This window comes from Gymnoscopelus microlampas, assembly GCF_963454915.1.
Source record: "Gymnoscopelus microlampas genome assembly, chromosome: 1".
NCBI lineage: Eukaryota > Metazoa > Chordata > Actinopteri > Myctophiformes > Myctophidae > Gymnoscopelus > Gymnoscopelus microlampas.
This window is the reverse complement of record NC_139962.1, coordinates 47,758,876-47,779,547: the sequence shown is the minus strand read 5'-3', so window position 1 is coordinate 47,779,547 and position 20,672 is coordinate 47,758,876. Positions and strand designations below refer to the sequence as shown.

The 20,672-nt window shown below is 42.0% G+C and overlaps 2 protein-coding genes across 2 annotated transcripts in view; both read right to left on the bottom strand.

Annotated features, from left to right (window-relative positions):
* LOC311043858 (A-kinase anchor protein 13) overlaps nt 1-20,672 on the bottom strand; it is a gene marked incomplete at its 3' end in the record, with an annotated part of 66,569 nt that overhangs the window by 16,274 nt on the left and 29,623 nt on the right. The window contains exons 3-5 of the mRNA XM_084055240.1: nt 8,355-8,508; nt 5,156-5,328; nt 4,496-4,667 (exon numbers count right to left, since the gene is read on the bottom strand). Coding sequence (XP_083911366.1) covers nt 4,496-4,667; nt 5,156-5,328; nt 8,355-8,508 — 499 coding nt within the window. The remainder of the gene's footprint in view (nt 1-4,495; nt 4,668-5,155; nt 5,329-8,354; nt 8,509-20,672) is intronic.
* LOC311043945 (RNA-binding protein 4.1-like) lies at nt 12,339-13,382 on the bottom strand (the record flags this gene model as incomplete). Its single annotated transcript, XM_084055368.1, has 1 exon — nt 12,339-13,382. One exon carries the CDS (start codon nt 13,380-13,382, stop codon nt 12,339-12,341), a length of 1,044 nt encoding a protein of 347 aa, XP_083911494.1.

The window sequence follows — 20,672 nt, the reverse complement described above, 5'->3', positions numbered from 1 at the left end:
GAAAAAGTTTACTAAGGTAGGTAATGTAAAGTTTGGCCAAAACCTCATTGACTCGTATTGAGATTATTATGTATTGCTACCGAAGAAGTGAAATAGCGACATCTGCTGGGCCATTAATAGAAACAGCAGGCTGAACGAGAGCCCGGAAGTGAGCTTCAATTCCAGTGAAGCGGGTTTGCCCCTTGGATGTCAGGCCAAAGCTGGATCAGCAAGAGAGAGAGAGAGGGAGAAAGAGAGACAGGGAGAAAGAGGGAGGGATAGAGAGAGCCTATTTCACCCACGCAATTACCCGACCAATGTGGGCACAGAAACCTGAACACGCTCATCGATGCGTCATGAAGCAACATGTTGTCAGAGACAACTACATTTTCTGCTTGGGTTTTATATAATTCCCCCAACATTTTAAACAGTGTGGCAAAATGTTCACCCTATTCTATATGAGGTTTGTACTTTTAATCTATTTCATGGTTCTTACATTGTGTGTAATGTTGGGCGAACCTGGTGAGCAACCAACCGAGTCACATTCCTTGTATGTGTAAAGGTATTCTACCAAAGAAATGCTTTGGACTCTGATTGTGATTTATAAGCCAGGGCAAGCTGCTTTTGAATAAGAGCATCAGCTGAATGCATTCAACAGCAATACCTAATAAGTCAAATTACCTGCTTCAGTAAAGCAGAACTGAGAACAGTTGCTAGCTAAGTAAATAAATGCCAATCTGGGCTCTAACCACAGCGTTAGTGGTCAGTTGGCAAGAGAGAGAGGAAATACCAATGGTGTTTTCTGGGGTTTCCATGGTTGCATGGTGGCTGCCTGGCACACTATAAGAATTTCATTTCTCCATGGTGAGAGAAAAGTGTGTGCCTGTACTAAAATGTCAGAGTCATACTGTAATGACTTAACAGCTGTGATAACTCTACAGGAACTGGCTTGGAAATATTGATAGAAGGGATATATCTATATCTACACTCAAGTGGTGACACAAGTAAAATAGTCACACCTGTGCATTGACAGCTATGTTTGAATGTATGCTGTGTCCAATATAGTCTGTCTGAATGTATATTCTGCCTGAATATTCCACTACCTCAAAGAATGTTCTGCAATATCCTGTTGCACGGTACTCTATGTTCAACAATTTAATATTGGGTTGTCACTGCACCCCGTGCCATGGGAAATTCATATTGTGGAACATCATATTCGGTTGAAAAGTGTCTCATATTGTGATAACATCTCTATAGTCTCTATACATAGAACATCTCAATATATGGCATATTAATGTTTAAAATATATATACATACATACATACATACATACATACATACAGTATATACAGTACACACACACACACACACACACACACACACACACACACACACACACACACACACACACACACACACACACACACACACACACACACACACACACACACACACACACACACACACACACACACATATTATATAGCAAATAGTTTTTTAGTTTTGCAAGTAGGACATACATGTTGCTTTTTCGTATGTGTCTACTTTCCCACGTTGGTTTTAGTTAACGGGCAGTCTGCCATTCACAGCACTGCCTGGTATCAGCAGTTATGACGGATGACTGAATCCACACTGACTTCCACCTGCTAAAAACGTCCTTAATGTAAGTACTGTAATGCACCACCACCCCGGGCTACGCAAACTCCATTTCACGCATTGTTGGGTTCTAAAATGTGTCACCTGGAATTCTTAACGCGACGCAAGCACAACGTTCTCAGGTATGAATGTGTGTTTCTGTGTGAATGTGAAGCAGAGTGTTGGTGAAAAATAAATTCAAGGTGTTGACACACTGGCATGGATAAGGCATTTAGTGGATCATAATCTTCCCTGTGTGTGTGTGTGTGTGTGTGTGTGTGTGTGTGTGTGTGTGTGTGTAATTCTTCCAGTATGCGTATGTACGTACCGTATCTGTAATTTTATAGTGAACTGAATGCAGACCAGACTGCAGTGTCACTCAACACAGCAGGAGACGGAGTCTCTACTTAAACAACATGACAGCCAACTAACTGTGTGTGTGTGTGTGCACGTCTGTGAGTACATCTGTGAGAGCGTCCGTGTGTGTGACAGAGAAAGGCATTTGCAAGTGTCGGCCTGCGTGAGTGCGTGTGCAACAACTGTACCATTCTTTGATCCCATTAGGCTATGTTGTTTGAAGATGACACAGCAGGGATGTGTGTGTGTGTGTGTGTGTGTGTGTGTGTGTGTGTGTGTGTGTGTGTGTGTGTGTGTGTGTGTGTGTGTGTGTGTGTGTAATGTGCCACTGTTCAGTACTGTGATCCCATTAGCCAATTGTTTAAGCTCATCTCTGAGCCAGCATGCCATATCCCCATGACTACACACACTCTCTATGTCCCACACACACACACACACACACACACACACACACACACACACACACACACACACACACACACACACACACACACACACACACACACACACACACACACACACACACACACACACACACACACACACACACACACCAAAAAAAAATCTGCCCCGTTTCCCACCATTGCATGACATTTAAGTTAATGGACTGTAGAACACAGTTAAACAACTGCCTGAGTATTGAAAAAATTACAAAAGATTTCTTCAAATTTGATCCCGTTCCACGACAAAAAAGTTCTGTTGGTAGAGAAGCGTTATGAACAAAAAGGTGCCGTTCCAGCTGTTTGACTTTGTAGGGCAGAGTAAAAGTAATGCACAGACAAAGCATGAACTGAAAGCATGTTCAGTAAGCTATTAAGCAGTTCTGAACAACTTAATAGCTGTTCCCAAAACCCTTGGCTGCCTGTTATTTACAGAGTGCTTGCTGTATATTTTCCCCTCTGACTTTATCATCCTAATCATTTCTCTAATTTGCTTTTACAGTTTTTCTCAATCGCTTGGATGCATTTCTTGAAACCCTAACCTCCTTCTTTTAACAGTGCCTCAAAACTCCACACCATTAAGGCAATTGGCCAATAAACTATTTAACTTCTCCTTGTGTTCACAGAATGCAAAACACTTTTACACGGTTGTCATATGGCGACTTTCCATACATAGTATCAGCATGGGGATTGCATTTAGTGTTTTGGGAATAAGGTCAGAGTTTCAGGAAACACGATCGAAGTGATTGAGACAAAAGTTAACAGCAGAGAAAATGTTTACTCTGCAACTCTGAAATCCATTTCTCACAGTATTACCTGAACCTCTAGTCTAGACAGAAATTTCTGTTCCTGAGGTCTGTGCTTACTCATTTTATATGCCTGATTATTCTCCTTAAAATGGAGGAGGAAAAAGTGAATATTACAAAAAGGAAAGAAAGCAAAGAAAGAGATAAATGGACTGAAGGAGAGACAGTGTCAAGGAGCTTTGAACCAGCATTTTATGAGTACAGTGCCATATCTGCAACAGAAGGTCATGCTGCCATCTACTGTATCCATTTGAGAAGAAGTGACACCTACTTTTAACTGTCAAAATGTCAGACTCTTTTTTTAATAGTGTCTTTTTTTTGGCAAAGTGAGAATGTTTTCACAAACTGAAACTATTTTGGAGACCTTGAATGATGAACCTCAGGTAATTATTTTTCCTCAATCTGGCCATCATTTAAGGAGAATGAACACCTGCTGTAGATACATTTAATTAGCTTTTAATTAATTGTACCTAATTAATTGTATTAAAGTCAGAGTAGCTTACAGCACTGATGGCTAATGCAAAAAATATCCAATTCAAGCAGCAGTGAGAAGGGGTTTAATCTAAAAACAGAATTACCATGTGACTTGACTGCATACCTTATCAGCCATCAGTGTTTGATCTAGGCCATGCCATCACCCTCCTCAAATCATAAGTGACATGCTGCAATTTGATGCATGCGTCCAAATGACCCCTTCCAATTTCCCGGAAATTAAAACGTTATTCTGAATGATACCTCACTGTATAATTTTCATTCCACAATCATCATTTTGTTATTTATTTTATGAACTAATTCACGTTATTAAAGTTCAAGTTGCCTTTTCTGTCTGTGTCAGACCGGCTGGCTGATATCAGCCAGTGGAGCAACAGAAAGGGAGAGGGTTATGGAGAGGGAGAGTGAGAGAGGGAGAGATAGAGAGCATATTTCACCGACCCAATACCCCGGCCAATGCTGGGGTATAGTGTGATGCTTAATTAATAAGTTAAGTTAATATACCTATAGCAATATCAGTTTAACCACTTTAACCCTATTTCATACTTCAGCTATTTCAAAATAGATGATCTACAAGCTCTCGATGCATCGTAACGTGTTGTGAGCTTGTTGAACATCTATTTCCAAAACAATTGGAACAAGCTAGAAAATATGTGAAAGATTTGAAATCATTTTGAAAACCTTTACACACATGTTCTCATATGGGGGTCCCTGACACAAGATCTTTTCAGATGGGGGTCCACGGCCAAATGCATATGAATTTGCAGTGCACTAGTATCCACCTACCAGTGCTGTTTTTGAGTGTGCTTCCCAACAGGCTCCATCCAGGGGGCAGGGGCAGGTGTTTCAGGGCCAGAGACAGGCTCTCATCCAGACGCTCACACTCCTGCAGGGGAATCTGACACTCGTCCAGTAAGAGCGCCCCCTCCAGGGCATCTGACCGCCCTGCAGTGCTTACCTGGTGAGTGAACACAGGGCAGTTTTGTGAATTAATCTGATCTTAAGACGCTTTTGCAATTAACACAAATCCAGTATTATGTGATCTCCTCCACTCCTCAAGTCAGAACTCATTTAAAGAAAATGAGATACTTTGTATATTTTTTTAATTGTATTTTCTATTTGCTCAAAACTGACGTAACGTAACGTAACGTAACGTAACGTAACGTAACGTAACGTAACGTAACGTAACGTAACGTAACGTAACGTAACGTAACGTAACGTAACGTAACGTAACGTAACGTAACGTAACGTAACGTAACGTAACGTAACGTAACGTAGCGTAGCGTAACGTAGCGTAGCGTAACGTAGCGTAGCGTAACGTAATTTCCTAATTTCGTTGCCCAAAACTGCCAATCAGCTATTTTTGGCTAATGCCCCCCCCCCCCCAGAATATGGATGCTGGGGTTCAAGTGATTAATGTTCTGGCATAACAGGTGTGCTGCTCACCAGGAACTGGGCCATGTCGAAGGCCAGGTCCTGTACGAAGCTGAAGCGATGCTCAGCCAGCGGAGCCACCAGGGAAGGGCCATGGACCCCTGGGACCTGCTCTCTGGACAGAGAGACACCGCAGGGTCTGACTGAACACAGGACGACACGCACTGACTCACAGCAGTCATGGGCTGGAGGAGAGAGAGTTGGAAGGGGGAGAGAGAGAGAGGGGGGGGGGGGTGATGATAGAGGAATAAGGGAAAATAATGGAACAGTGAGAGGATGAGGGAGGAGAGCAAAGAGAGAGAGAGGGGGAAAGAAAGGGAGAGGGAGAGGGAGAGAGGGAGAGAAAGAGAGAAAGAGAGAAAGAGAGAAAGAGAGAAAGAGAGAAAGAGAGAAAGAGAGAAAGAGAGAAAAGTGTCAGAATCAATGTAAGGTTTTATGTGTGTTTTTGTGTGTGGTTAGTGCAGCATTGCATGACACACATGCACTTGCATACAGTCCTGCTGTGTCATTCTCATGCACTGCAGGACTGGAAAAAATACAGTGCACACGCATGTGCACGTGCGCACGCACACGCACACACAAACACATGACCTTGAGTCCTGGTGGTTAGGAAGCATGTTGTCAGTAAAGTGCCAGCTAGTTTTCATTCCGCACTGTGTCAGGTTGAAATAAGGAGGTTTAGAGCCACACATGCACGTCCCACATGCATTTACTGCACCACAAGCAGGAGCTGTGACACAAACAAGGCTGAGAAGAATCTCAGCGTGTGTGTGTGTGCGTGCGTGCGTGCGTGCGTGCGTGCGTGCGTGCGTGCGTGCGTGCGTGTGTGCGTGCGTGTGGTAATATCAGCTCATTTTGCCAACTTTCTTCTCTTTCATTGTTGAAATATTTCTGATCTTATATCTTATCTCGATATTGAATTTTTCATACTGGGGAATCCAACAAAAATAAGTAAAATAATTAACATAAAAGAATATTTGGGAGAAGAACTAGCTGTCAAGCACATTTCCAAACAAAATCCGATGGGTGTAAAACAAAACAAACTATTTTGAACAGACAATCAGCTTTAATAAGCCGAGGAGATTTTAACCCAGAGCTCATTAACGCCTGCTCAGCGAAACTCAAGACAAACCAAATTGGACTTACAGCAAAAAAAAGGCGGGGACATAGATTGGTGAAGCAATGGGAAGCCCCGCACGAATCCGGGCGGCTGGGTTTGGATCCGCCCTTCAAGACCATAGATCGGGCCCGTTCTTTCAGTCTAACTGTCCACTGACTCCACTCTCATTTTAAAAGAGCAGTGAACAGAAAATGTTCTAGTCAGCAGAGAGATCAGGGTCAATACTTGGCTTGTCTTGGCTGTAAATGTTGACTTCTGCTCCTAGCGTATACACAGCATTAAGTGACCTAATGTTCACTACAAGGGAGGGAGTGGGGATTCCGTTCATGTCAGTTTACTTTGTTTATATAGACAGTATAGAAAAGTGAGATGGAGACACCTGGCGGTGTCTCAAATCTAACATGGTCCCTGGTAAGGCACCACTGTACTTCAAGACATACATTTTCCATCAAATATAGAGGTCCTCAGTTGTGGAATTCACTGAACATGTCACTAAAGCAATCATGTTCCTTGTCAGTCTTGTCATGTCTTATCTCATCTTTATTGTAGTGTATTGATGTTTATGTATGGTTATGTATTTGTATGTTTGCTTTTCCTTTTTTTCCCATTTCTATGCCTGTTTTCAGTTTTTTTTATATAATACTTGTATACAGTATGTGCTGCTTGTGTTTTCGCAAATTGTACAGTATGTATTGCTTTCTTCTAGATGAGCGATTTGATGCCTATTGCCTACTTTTTATTTGAACATCTTCAACATGGACCCTGACCCCCAGGGGTCTATAATTGGCCCCCTCCTTTGTGCGTTGTGAGCTGCTGTTCTTGGCAAACGTTTGCCTATTTTCACCAAATGTTCGGCTATTAGGATGTGCCCAGAATAGGGACGCTAGGGCTCATGTGGTTTAACAGATAAGCTAATTGCCGAATTAGGCTAAATGCTTCCCTTTCTGTGTATTTGGTAAACAGATACAGCTCTATCCACCTTAGTCCTGACACAAACAATCATAGCTAACAGAAGACCTGGAGAGGTTGAGAGAAGTCATGTATCATATAATACTTGAAAAAGCATTCATACATTAATGCTTGAATATTATCACAATTGAGTATTGTTAATGCTTGAACTCACCACAATATATTTAGCTACCTGCCACTGTACTGTCGCTCTTATTGACATTGACTTTGCATTGCCTGTTCAACTCTTTTCATGTCACTGTTTACTTACAGTATGTAAGGTGAACGTTGAATTTCATTATACAGTACATGCAAAGTTGCTATTTAAGAGTGTCAGAATGATCAAGTTCTTATCTGTGTAATTCATAGTGTGTGTGTGTGTGTGTGTGTGTGTGTGTGTGTGTGTGTGTGTGTGCACACGCGCGTGCGTGCGGGTGTGCGTGTGAGTGAGACTCACGTATAACCCGAGGACCCACGGGCGTGTTGTGTCAAGTGGGAATTCAGTCGGACCTGCGGTTGTCCAAAACTGTACAGTTTGTATCCCTTTTATGCCCATACTGTATATAGAAATCTCTGTATCAGTCAGTCATAGCCTCATGTGGCCAGACAATATCACACAACACACTGCGTGGATATTAGTCTGGTCCCTATCAATGACAGATTTTTTTCCAAGGGGCGGTTACAAAAAGATCCAAACGTACTCTATTGGTTAGACTTAAACCAATCAGAGCAGTGCTTCCTTGTACGAACCAATCAGAGCAGTGCTTCCTTGTTTATAAGCCCGCCCACATTTGAATACTGGGCCCTGGTTGGTCCCGCACAACCTCTGCGGGAGAGAAATAAATTCTCTATGGAGGGGGGCCAGACCTAATCTGCCGAGGGCTAAAGTGCATGCAATTTTGCAAAGGCAGATTCGTCTGGAACCAGGCTAAGTCAGTCAGTCAGTCAGTCAGTCTGTCTGTGATATTATAAAGCATAAATATCACAGTCTACATTTCCCAAAATGAAACGCATGTATTTAATTCAGTCTGACCATGCAGGAGCAGGGATAACACATATCCCCACTGGCCATAAAAATGAACGACCAGATGGGGATATCAAAAGCAGAGGCTTGGACCCCCCCCTCTGGAGCAGAGGACTTACCAGGGCAGAGGGCACGCAGCGTGTCATGGTCACTCCTCAGGGTGGAGGTCACGTGTCTCTGGGTGGAGCCGCAGAAAAACAGGAAGTACTCCACCTCCTGCCCATCGTCCACCAGCTCCTCAGAACACAGCTGTACCGTTAACACACACTGACCCTGAGAGAGAGAGACAGAGAGAGAGACAGGCAGACAGGCAGACAGGCAGACAGACAGACAGACAGACAGACAGACAGACAGACAGACAGACAGAGGTAACGATGGGAAGATGAAGAGATGGAAATAGAGAGAAAGAAAGAAAGAAAGAAAGAAAGGACAAAAACACAAAGACAGAAAGAGGAAAACGGTAAGAAAGAAGGAATCAAGGAGAAATGAGAACGAGGGAATGTGACAGTAAAAGGAACAGGTCATTAAACTTATATGAGCATATTGTTGCTATCAGGCTCCTTATATCCTTATTTCATCAATAAATACCCTATTTCATATTTTGTCATATGACAGCAAAAGTAGTGAGAACAGCCGATCTACAACTCACAAGACTTGAGCTTGTATATCTGCTATTTCTGCTTTAAAACATTTTCGAAAATTCTCCCTGTAATGATATGCCCAAAATAGGGACACCAGGTTGAAAGTGGTTAAGTCTGTGGGTTTCGTAAATATTTAACCAATGAAAAGTATTGACAAGAGCTTGTGACTAAAATATAATAACTATATTGGATTACAGGAGGACAGGTTATTTTCCCACTTCCTGAAAAGTAACGCTTTTGGACATACAAGGTTTCCTTCCGACAGCGAAGATACAACAACACCCTCAACCCTGAGTGTGAGAGGTGGAAATACACACAGTGTGCATCGGTGTGATTCAAGAGAGATTTCCAGAGTCAAACTTGCACGCATGCACGCACGCACGCACGCACGCACGCACGCACGCACGCACGCACACACACGCACACACGTACGCACACATGACACAGAGCAGCCGTCACGCATAGTGAGCCTGCAAGGAAACTGATAAGATACAGAGAGGCTGCAGCTTCCCGTCTTCAAACTGTTGTCTATGATTTCTCACACTGTGAGCTCAGCATCAAGATGATGAACACTGCTGCTGTTGTTTCTATATGCTACGTCATTCATTGGTCCAGGGAAAGTTACACTTCTACAATCACACCAGAAGATTATAGTAGTGATACTGTGTGTGCGCAGACTCACTCCCCATTTTCCGCCACAGTCTGAAAACGGACCTCTTAATACTCCACCTCGCTCCTCTCCGTGTCTCTCTTCTGATCTCTAGTTGGTTACTTGTTCACAAGTTTTGTTATTTACATGTTTGACCACAAAATGTTAAGAATCATATTTAGATAGCATGTTCTTTAGACATAGGCTACAGTAGGCCTGATCTCTACCTGGTATTATAGTTTCTTTAAAGCACTAAAGTGTTTTCTTTTCACACTTATGTGAATTATTTACCCGTTTGTTGCCAAAATTGTCTATTGGCCATTGAGAGCTGCCCAGTCCAACCACAGTGGGAGAAGCCCCCACCTGGAGCTATTGGGTAGTAAGGTAAATAATACCTTACTCAATCAACAATAGTTGTTGATGTAATACAGTCACATAGTGTGCACCCCAAGGGAGAAAGAGAGAGACAAAACACCACAGTGAAAGAAATGTGTCAAATATGTGTTTGGGCAGTCACTGATCAAATATTGAACTTGTGTGAACTAAATTCTTTCCCAAATTCAGGGTGGACACACTGGGCAGTCCACTTCCTTGTGTATTTTTCCATATTTAGATACGTACACAGTTGACAACATTTTTTTTTCTTTCTCTCTCTCTCTCGTTGAAAGATGCATTTATGTATTTGAGTATTGGTTTCTTTCGTGTAAACCAAAAAAAAAAGCCACTGTTAAGCCACTCCATCAGAATTAGGTTATATAGCCATTCAATTGAAATAGCAGTTACAAAGCCGTCCAAACACAATTGCCATTACAACGCCAAAAGGCGGTTGCCATTACAAACCATCAAATCATAGCCACTGCTATGTGCTATTAGCTGTAAACAAACCGAATCCAAATTTGTCCAGTCAAAACAAGGTCACCCAATAAGAATTCTTATTAAACTGACAATCATAATTGTCATCTCAGCCTCTGCCTCAACATGCCGCTGCTAGAGTACCAGGTCTGGAGGTATATGAGCAGGCCAGTGATGAGTGGTCCAGGGCTGTGTGGCCCTACAACCATCATGAATGCTGACATCCTTGCATACTATCTAAAAGGAGGGCTGGTGCAAAGTGGATTTCTACCTTATGTCATTCTTCAATTATCTCCACAGGTTGATTTATATTCTGAGCTCTTAACCCATCTTGGGCGGGAACCCCTATTTGTAACTATACCTTTCAGGACAGGAACCCCTTTTGGGGTTGCTGTTGCTATGTACAACTCCTATGTACTCCCTCTCCCTCCATCATATGGTGCAGTGTAATTTCGGAAACATTTATTAGCGAGCCCTTTGTAAAAGAGTAATCTCGGTCCCACCATTTCTCATAGTTCTACATATACAATTGTATAGAAGATCAACCAATCCTGGACTTTTTTGTTTTGCTCAATTTATTCTGGTGTGGTGATTTGATGCTCAGACTTAAATGTCAGGTTTCTAACAAAAAAAAAGCCATCCAATCAGAATCACATTACATAGCTGTCCAATTGGAGTAGCTGTTGTAAAGCCAATCACAGTCACGTACTGTATCCCTTTTCACACTAAGAGGAAACAGGTCAGTTTGTGTGGAGTATCGTGAGTTATTTTGGCAAGATCATGGGGGCCACTCCAATGGTTAGGGTTCATCCTCCAGGGATTTCCAGGATTTGGTGGTGTATGGTGTTTTTTTTCTTTTCTTTTCTTTTTTTTGTATGTTTAGTTAATAGCTATGAAATCGAAAGTAATCTGTAAAGAAAAGAAAATCATACATAGCGATGCTATAGGGTTTCTGCAGTTGCAAGAAAAGTTACCACAAAAAAAAAATGAATACACTGAAAAGAAGTGCTAAACTGGAAATGAACAAGTCCTTTTATGGAGAACATCTAATGAGTAGACCCACACCCCTGCATCTGAAAATGTTTACAAAAGTTACACAAATGCCTTCCCTTGTTACAAGTACAGTGTATGCCACAAAATGTGTTTCGTTTTCGGATGCTATACCCATTTAGCGCAAGATTGAGAAAGACACAAAATATTATTTTTGTTTGGCCATTGTTAACACATTTAGTGCCAAACACGAGAATTCTCATGTTTGTAAATACACTCGTCGAGGGCCATAAATGAGAATTCTAGTGAGGGCAATTTTTATTTATTTTTTCCATACAGGGCGCTCTAATGCAACTTTGGAATGATCCACGGACCATGTAAAATGGAATGGACGGATGTGAATCCTGTCCGAAAAAAACTACCTCCCGTCCACTCCCATTATAGGATCTTGAGAAAAAGTTCCATTTCTCCATATCTTTTTACCGTGGTCAAAACAAGCCATTTTCGATGGGCGATCACTCTGCAATGGCGGATCGTGTTAGAAATATTATTGTTCCAGTCGATAGTCGGGACCACGACCATCGCGCACGCACCCTTTGTTTACATCCGGGTCCTCGTCGAGGCGTCTACAGCTCTGAACATATCAGCGTAAACGGTAAGATCGGTGGCACTGGATGTACTGTACCCTGTTTTAAAAAACCTCTGGCACTTGATGTGTTAAGAGTATTGTGTCAAACTTGTATGGACACAGCATGCAAATACAGTTTAAGGATTTGAACGATCAAACAGAAGGACAGAAAGGCAAAACAGCTAAAAATAAAACGTGAATCAAAGACATGGAGTTTTTTTATACGGTACGGGGCTGTCCGCAATACAGTATCTTCCAATTAGTCTCAGGCGAACGCAACACAATCTGCTGTAGACTACGGGCGTATAGCGACACGTGCAGACAACGACGATCTTGTCATATTCTAAACCTTGTATTTTCGGTGTTCCAAGTAGCTGGCATAGCGGGGTGGTGGCGGAGGGACCCTTTCTGCAATGGGATCCCTGAGGCGCGGCGATCCATAAACTGGAGGCCTGGGATCTGGAGACAGCCAGGAACCCTCGTAGGAGTAGCCGTTACCGGCTGCAGGGGCAGGACGAGGAGGGGCTCGTCTGTGGGGGCTTCTGTCGCGGCCGTAGTAAGCTGGAGGAGCGGGCAGTGGGTGGCGTTCATATGGATCGAGGGGTGGCCCAGCGAGGTGATTTCTTACCACACCTGAGTGTGAAGGAGGAGGCGGAATGGGGTTGGGTCGATTATAGGCGGGGGCACTGTAAGGACGAGCTGTGTACTGTGTAATATAGTAATCAGCCAGCGCGCCACAGACATCCCTCTCACCGTATAGACACTCCGGATACCGGTAACCGGGTAGTCTCGGGGGAGAGGGTGGTGGAGAAGGCGGGGCAGGGTAAGCTGGCATGCTGCCCCTGTAGGGGGGTTCTGGCCTGTGCTCGGGGTAGCGAGGAGGGTAATAACCTACCCTTGGCAGCAGAGGTCCGAAATCTTCCATCTCTGGTCCCCCTCGGCGGCGGCTCTTCGATATCTGAACGCGAATACATTTACCATGGAACTCTGTTTTATCCAACCCCTTGATCGCATCCATGGCCTCATCAGAGTTGGCCATGTGTACAAAGGCGAAGTTCTTGACGATGGCACATTCTGTGACCGTGCCATACTCTTCAAACAAAGCACGGAGATCATCATCATAGCCCTTCTCCACATTGGCTATGTGGAGCTTGGCCGGGCCCTGGTTCTTCCCCCTGCTCGGTTCTACGTTGATGGGCCGACCATTCAGTTTGTACAGGTGAAGCTCCCGGATCGCTTTGGTGGCTGATTTGTGGTCTTTCATGTGAACGAAGGCATAGTTCTTATACTTGGCACATTCGGTCACTGTGCCATACTGAACAAAAAGAGCCTCAATATCCTCCTTCTCGGCATTCTGCGAGAGGTTCCCGATGAAAATCTTCACCATTGTCACTCCAATGTAAACTCCTCAACAAGCTAAAGGGCCCCCCTTAGTTAGTGGAGGAGGTGGTGTTTAGTTTTATTTATGTGTTTGGGGTCGTGGTGGGGTGACGTCATGCTATTAAGAGGTAATAGGCCATATTAGGAGATCCCTGATGTCATCATTAAGAAATCATTGTACGGACATCATAGACTGGCGTCCAAGTACAATGATAACGGGCTACTGCACTAAGTACTCTGACAATTGGTACAACAGGTCCTCTGACAATGGCTTCAACAGGTACTACGGATGGGCATGCGCTCTCAACGGGCATGATCGCCCTAGTCGAATGAAACTATGAATGCACAAAATATCTGCATATCTGTCCCTGTGGTCCCTCATATTTCGACAACCGCCTGACCAACTTGCCGGGTGGGAAGTTAGAGTAGTTGGATGAGACGTTCTCCAGAACTATATCTAAGTCTCCAAATTTCCATATCGGTCCGTATGTCTTTGTGTGTCCCCTTTATGCCCATATAAGGAGAATATATCGGGATGTCTGTCTGTCTGTCTGTCTTTCTGTGTGTGTCCCTTTAACATCCATATGGATATCCTGATGTTTTCCATATGATGTCATAGTACTGATGTCATAGATTGGCCTCCAAGTACTATGATAATCGGTATTGCATAACTGGTGCAACATGCGTTCCCAGCAGGCATCGGCCTAGTTCAGTTATTCCACCTCTGTACTCCTTCAATTGAATCTACCAACCACTCAGGATATAATACTATCCTGACATTCTGTTAAACTTGCGTTGCTAGTCTTACCTGTGGAAAGACTGGTTTATATTTACTTCTCTGTGCTCAGATCCGGTCTAGAGTCTGCCTACTACGCTAATTTTCACAATACATGCACACACACAAACGTTTCCATATCTTCTCTCAACTGGATGGCTAGAAAATATAATATTCTTTATGCGTTATTATTATTGTTATAAATAGTATTTATGAGTTGTTCTAAGTATAAGTATAAATATATATAGATCATAATGCATTATAAGTATGTTTATAAAGAATTATAGACATGGGAAGCATAGCAAGTGTTACCAAATAAATAAATAAGTGTGTGAATGTTCGATCCTTTTAATTGATGTCCGAACATCAATATAACAAACAAAACGTTCAGACCTTTGGACGTTTGGGGCCAGCCCTACCATTAGATTATGAGATATCTTGTGCGCAAGTGGTAATTTTGGCCTAAGGGTGGTGCTAGGTGAAAGGACATGGAGTCACCAAAATCAGTAGGACTCGATCTCTGGGGAGCATTAAGGTGCACAGAAAGTTCCATGGTAATCCAGCCAGACAGTTTTTGAGATGTTGTTTAAGACCAAAGTGTTGGAAGGACCAATGGACAGACTGACAGACGGACATTGGTATCCTTAGAGCCCTGCCAGGGCCCTAGAGGAGATACAAACTGTTAGCATGGGTGGACATGATGGGAATAAAACCTCTAGCCCTTGGAGTTAAAGGGGCAGTCATAGCTGAATAGGTAGAGAGGCCGTCTGGGAACCAGAGGGTCCTCGGTTCGCCCCCAGCCCCGGCCTATGTGTCGAAGTGTCCCTGAGCAAGAAACATGACCCCTAACTGCTCCCCGGGCGATGCCGAGGACAAATTTCACGTATGTGCAAATGTACTGTGAGAAAAAATATCCCAAAGGACTGGGGACGAGTGGTGGAAAGTAACTAAGTACATTTACTTAAGTACTGTACTTAAGTACAATTTTGAGGTACTTTTACTTTACTGGAGTATTTCCAATTGTCTATACTTTTACATAAATAAATATAAATGATTACATTATAAAACATACATTAACCACTTCAGCCCTATTTTATACCTAGCCTATTTGAAAATAGCCGATCTGCAAGGTCACAACACGTCGCATCGCGACGCGTTGTCAGCTTGTAGATCTGCTATTTTCAAACATTTTAGTACTTTTACTTTTAGTACTTTAAGTACATTTGAATACCAATACTTTTGTACTTTTACTCAAGTAAATTATGAATTCCGGACTTCTACTTTTACGTAACAGAGTACTTCTAAATTGCAGTATTGATACTTTTAAGTAAAACATTTGAGTACTTTTTCCACCACTGCTGCGGACCATATCTTATTATTATATCTATTACTATTTGTATTATTACTATTGTTATTGTTACTATTGTTAGTATTATTATTATTATTGTCATCTAGCCATCAAGCTACACAAAACATAGAGGGTGTGTCAGAAGACCAGGTCTTAAAACCATGGAAAATGTAAGCCTGATTTACACTTTGTTGTGCGTAGGATGTCGTTCGTTGAAAATAGCATCCAGTGTAACGCTCTGACATGTTGTGAGCTTGTAGGCCTGCTATTCATCGCGCAACACTGGCGTGCAACTAAATCAAGCCTTATAGAAACATCATAGAAACAAATGCCCTGCACTGCACTTTTACAAGGGGAAAATATGAAAAATCCAGACGATAATTGTGACAACTTGTCTCCAAGTCCATTACCACAGTAGCAGCAGTGGCAGTGAGAACTGTGAGCCTGTCAGAGATCAGTCAGAATATGATATCAATACATAAAAATGACCAAATCACAGCGTTGTTGAAAATGCCTTCATCAGATGAATCGGTATCCTGGCTGGCCTTGTGGTTAGTGAGTCCAAGGGAGGACACTGGAGTTTAGCGCTAGCCAACATAATTAATGAGTTGCCTCTATGCTCATGAGAGAATTGTCTAGATAAAACACTAGCAGATGCAAGCTGATGGGTTGCAGGATGAAGCTATAATATAATATTTCATAAATCATTGGATTTCTTACTTTTTAGCGGCGCTAGCCGCTCTATACCTTTAGGTATAGAGCGGTAGCCCTCTATACCTGGCTTTTGCGTCAACGTTCTGATTGGTCAGACACGTCAACAAAGTGATTGGTCAAGCTTCACGTGACACGTGGCTATAAACACATTATAAACACTTATTGATGACAAAATGTATCAAAGGCGCCGCTACCTTCACACAGGTGTGATTTTTTTTATCAGTTGGCAACCATTTTCCCCTTCTTCCCCTATTGTGGAGTGCCCCAATTTTAGGTCCAATTTGTTTAGCTTATATATGCTTCCCCTTGGTGATCATACTGTATATCTATGCAGACAATAAACAATAACATATTGCGTGAAGCCCAACAGCCAAAAAAAATCTGTTTAGTTAGATATCTACCAGATATTAAAGACTGGATTTCATAAAAGTGCCCCAGCCAGATCATTACTTGATGCTTTATCCAACAATGTCACATTTGTTGAAAAAAAACGTGGTCTTATTTGATCCCAGCCTTAAGTTTGATAGGCATGTTAAACTTGTTCAGACGTATCTTTATCATCTCAGGAATATATCCAGGATCAGATACCAAAATCATCATACATGCCTTTAATTATTTAAGCAAAACACACTCTCAATGGGCTTCAAATTACCGTATGCTGCTGCTAGACTTTAAACTAAGATCAAAGGAGAACAAATAACTCCTATTTTAACTTCTCTACACTGGTTGTCTGTCTGTTGTAGGGTTTATTTTAAGATATTAACCGTTACTTTTAGGGCACTTCATGGCCTGGAGTTATTAACCTCTTTTGAGCCTGTGCGCAGCTTGAGGTCCTTGGCTTGGGCAGGCACGTGCTGGTAGTTCTTGAGTTGCAGACAAAGGTGCCTTTGCTGACAGGAATCCTCCACACTGGAACGACCTTTCCGATGCACTTAACCAAAATAAGTCTGATTTTAAATCACTTCTTAAAAAAGTATTTTTTTATCGAAATAATTAAAAACAAAAATGTCTCACTACACTCTTTGGGTGCGTTCGGAAATACAGCACTGAGCGCACTGGCCAATACAAACTAATAGGCGAGTGCGCTCCAGTGCGCTATTTCCGAACGCACCCATAATATCCTTAACAATTTTAATTAAATTAAATACAATCCATCTACTTCCTCTTCAGTGCCATGCCTGTATGTTGGAAGTGTCACTTCCCCCCTTATATATTATCTCTCCAGTAGGTCAAAGGTTACACTGTGAAGGCCAGGTTACTTTCAGATCCAGTTGTGAATCTGTGGTCCACACACACACACACACACACACACACACACACACACACACACACACACACCCCTCCCTGGTCCCACAGGGACAGATTAGCTAGCTGACAGCAGGATAGGGGCAAGGGCTAACCAGCAGCCTTTATTGGTCTCTCCAAGAACGGTGTGTGTGTGTGTGTGTGTGTGTGTGTGTGTGTGTGTGTGTGTGTGTGTGTGTGTGTGTGTGTGTGTGTGTGTGTGTGTGTGTGTGTGTGTGTGTGTGTGTGTGTGTGTGTGTGTGTGTGTGTGTGTTGCTCAGCAGGATAACCATTGCCAAGCAACACGTTCAAAGGCGACCACATACCCCTATGAGCCCACAGGAAGTGAGGGCTATAACCACAGTATGGTGGGGACAAGCTCTGCTCTGACTTTTGCTCTACAGAGTGCACAGTCACATTTTCAGTGTTAATTTACCTCTTAGACAAATGGACCTTTAAGATCCATTTGGTTTTACTGTGTAGTAATCACTGTATTAATCATGCAAATCTACTACATTAGTTGATTAGTAGTGCAGATGTACATGTTTTATCTTCATACATACAGCAGTAAAGGCCTTTGCAGACAGCGTGCGATTAGTCAATCAGTTTTTACCGCATGCGAAAAGAAGCACAAATCGAACTGGGTTCGATTGGAGAAAAAAAACGCATCGCCGCACGGTAAATTTGGAGCCGGTGTGCATGAGGTCATAGAGAACCATGTGTTCATTTAAAAAATGATAATGTCCGTTTTTTCCGTGCGAAAAACCACACCCTGTCTGCAAAGGCCTTAACAGCCTCAGTTTAAAAATTGGACTCCAATGAAGTCACATACTATAGTATGCTAATTTGTGTACACGTGCGGCACGTGTTATTATAAACCACTTCAGTGTTTTCCCTCTGTTCGTTTTACCGTTGTGCTTTTATTGAAACTGCCTCGAATCTGATGAAACTGCCTCGAATCTGATGAAACTCCCTCTCATGTGACAATGAGATTGGAATCACGCTGCACAGCAAGTGCACGGCATTTAAGGTGTGTTGGTGATTCTACACTCTGGATGAAAATGGAAATGGAAAAGCTGTTAGTGTGAAATGAGTTTCAACATCCTCGCCACAAACGCTAAGCTGAAGACCTGCTCCATGGTGCTGATTTCCTCTGACAGAGCGACATGCATTTCAGTTCACAACTTTTACATAGTGTCCATGTTGAAAAATGTTCATACATTTTCAAACATTTTCCAAGAATAGTGGAAATAGCAGACCAGCTATTTCCAGCTATTTCCGCTCTTTTTAGGGTTAGGGTTATATTTTTAAGTTATTTGTCATATCTGCCCTGTGCAATTTTGGTTTACAAAGCCTAAAAGCCAAACAGAAATTACATTTGTATTTGCAATTATGTTCCAATGTTCAATGCCAAAAAACAATAATTAATTATTAAGTTAAGTTAATAGCAATTATTTGTGTGACAATTAATCGTCAAGTAAAGTTTAATGAAAGAAAAGCTAAGAAGATAGACAGGCTGCTTGTTTTGCATGAGATTCTAGCCATCTGCCTTATTTGTGGGATGTGCTTCTATTTTGATGATGGATGTGATATTAGGGAAAAGCAGTATTCAATGAAGTGCCCTCTCTTTGCCTATCCAGTCTGGTTGTTTATGTTAATTTATTCACTTTTAAGTAATTTCCATGACTTGTAAACATGTTTAATGAGGAATACATTAAAGCGGCACTATGTAACTTTTTATTTTGTCCAATCTGTATGGTAGAGTATATTAATAAAATATAACTTATACCTGCTCTTCTATTGAGACATTTAGATCGTGTCAAAGGGCATGTCTCACCTAGACACATGATCTGACACAAATTTTGACCTGATGGTCAAGATTCAATTTATCCCCTGAGCAAGCAGGCAGGCTCTATTAGCTCAATGTAAAAATATCAGCACTTGCGCAGGAAACTGTGTTCAAATCCGGAGTAGAAGAGGAAAGTTACGTAGTGCAGCTTTATATAAACGTACAAGTAAACAAAGACAAACACTGAATACTTTCTCTTATGTTGGTTTTCACCTTGCACTTCTCAGTAATACGTGTGTGTGTGTGTGTGTGTGTGTGTGTGTGTGTGTGTGTGTGTGTGTGTGTGTGTGTGTGTGTGTGTGTGTGTGTGTGTGTGTGTGTGTGTGTGTGTGTGTGTGTGTGTGTGTGTGTGTGAGTGCGTGCGTGCGTGCGAGCGTGTGTGTTGTGTTGCTGCTATGCGTTTCCTGTCCCTAGCAGATGTTTCAGATCTCTTTTTCACCTTCCCTACACACACAAAAACACACGGTATGTATCCAAAATAACCCATTCAATTCGGGAACGCATCTGTGTCATTTTAAGATTTCTTTGGCTATTCAAAGATAGCAGATATACAAGCTTGTAGATCTGCTATTGAAAAATCATGAAACTTTGTGCAAATCGTTTTTGAATATATATATTTTTTTAAAACAACATTTTAAACTAAAATCTTTGCTTCTGGAGGTCCCTGGAACTAAATATTTTGAGATGGGGGTCGGCGGGCAAATACATATCATTTTGGGTATGATGGTCTTCTTACCCATCAAAATATGTTGTTCCAGGCACACTGAGTGCCGCGATACAAGCTTGTAGATCTGCTATTTTGAAAAATTTGAAAATTTGTGCAAATCTTTGAACATATATATTTTTAAAGCGAACATTTGTAACTCAAATATTTGCTTCTGGTGGGGGTCCCAGGAACAAAACATTTTGAGATGGGGGATAATATCTAAAAAAAAAATCTAAATCCTAACAGTATGTTGCTATATCAGTGGTGCTCCAACTTTTCCATGTCAAATACCCCCCAAATGGTAAGTATTTGGCCCATCTCAAAATATGTTATTCCAGGACCCCCCGGAAGTACAGATCAGAGTTTTTAAAAAATCGCTTTAAAACATATATATATATATATATGTATATAATATTATTAAAAGATTTGCACACATTTTCCACGTTTAAAAAAAAAATAGCAGATCTACAAGCTCATAGCGTGGCACTCGGTGCCGCGCTATGAGCTTGTACATCTGCTATTTTTGAATAGCCCAAAGAAATCTTAAAATGACACAGATGCGTTCCCGGTCTTAATGGATTAAAGAGTATAATTTATCAGACGTCTAACAGGTTCCATAAA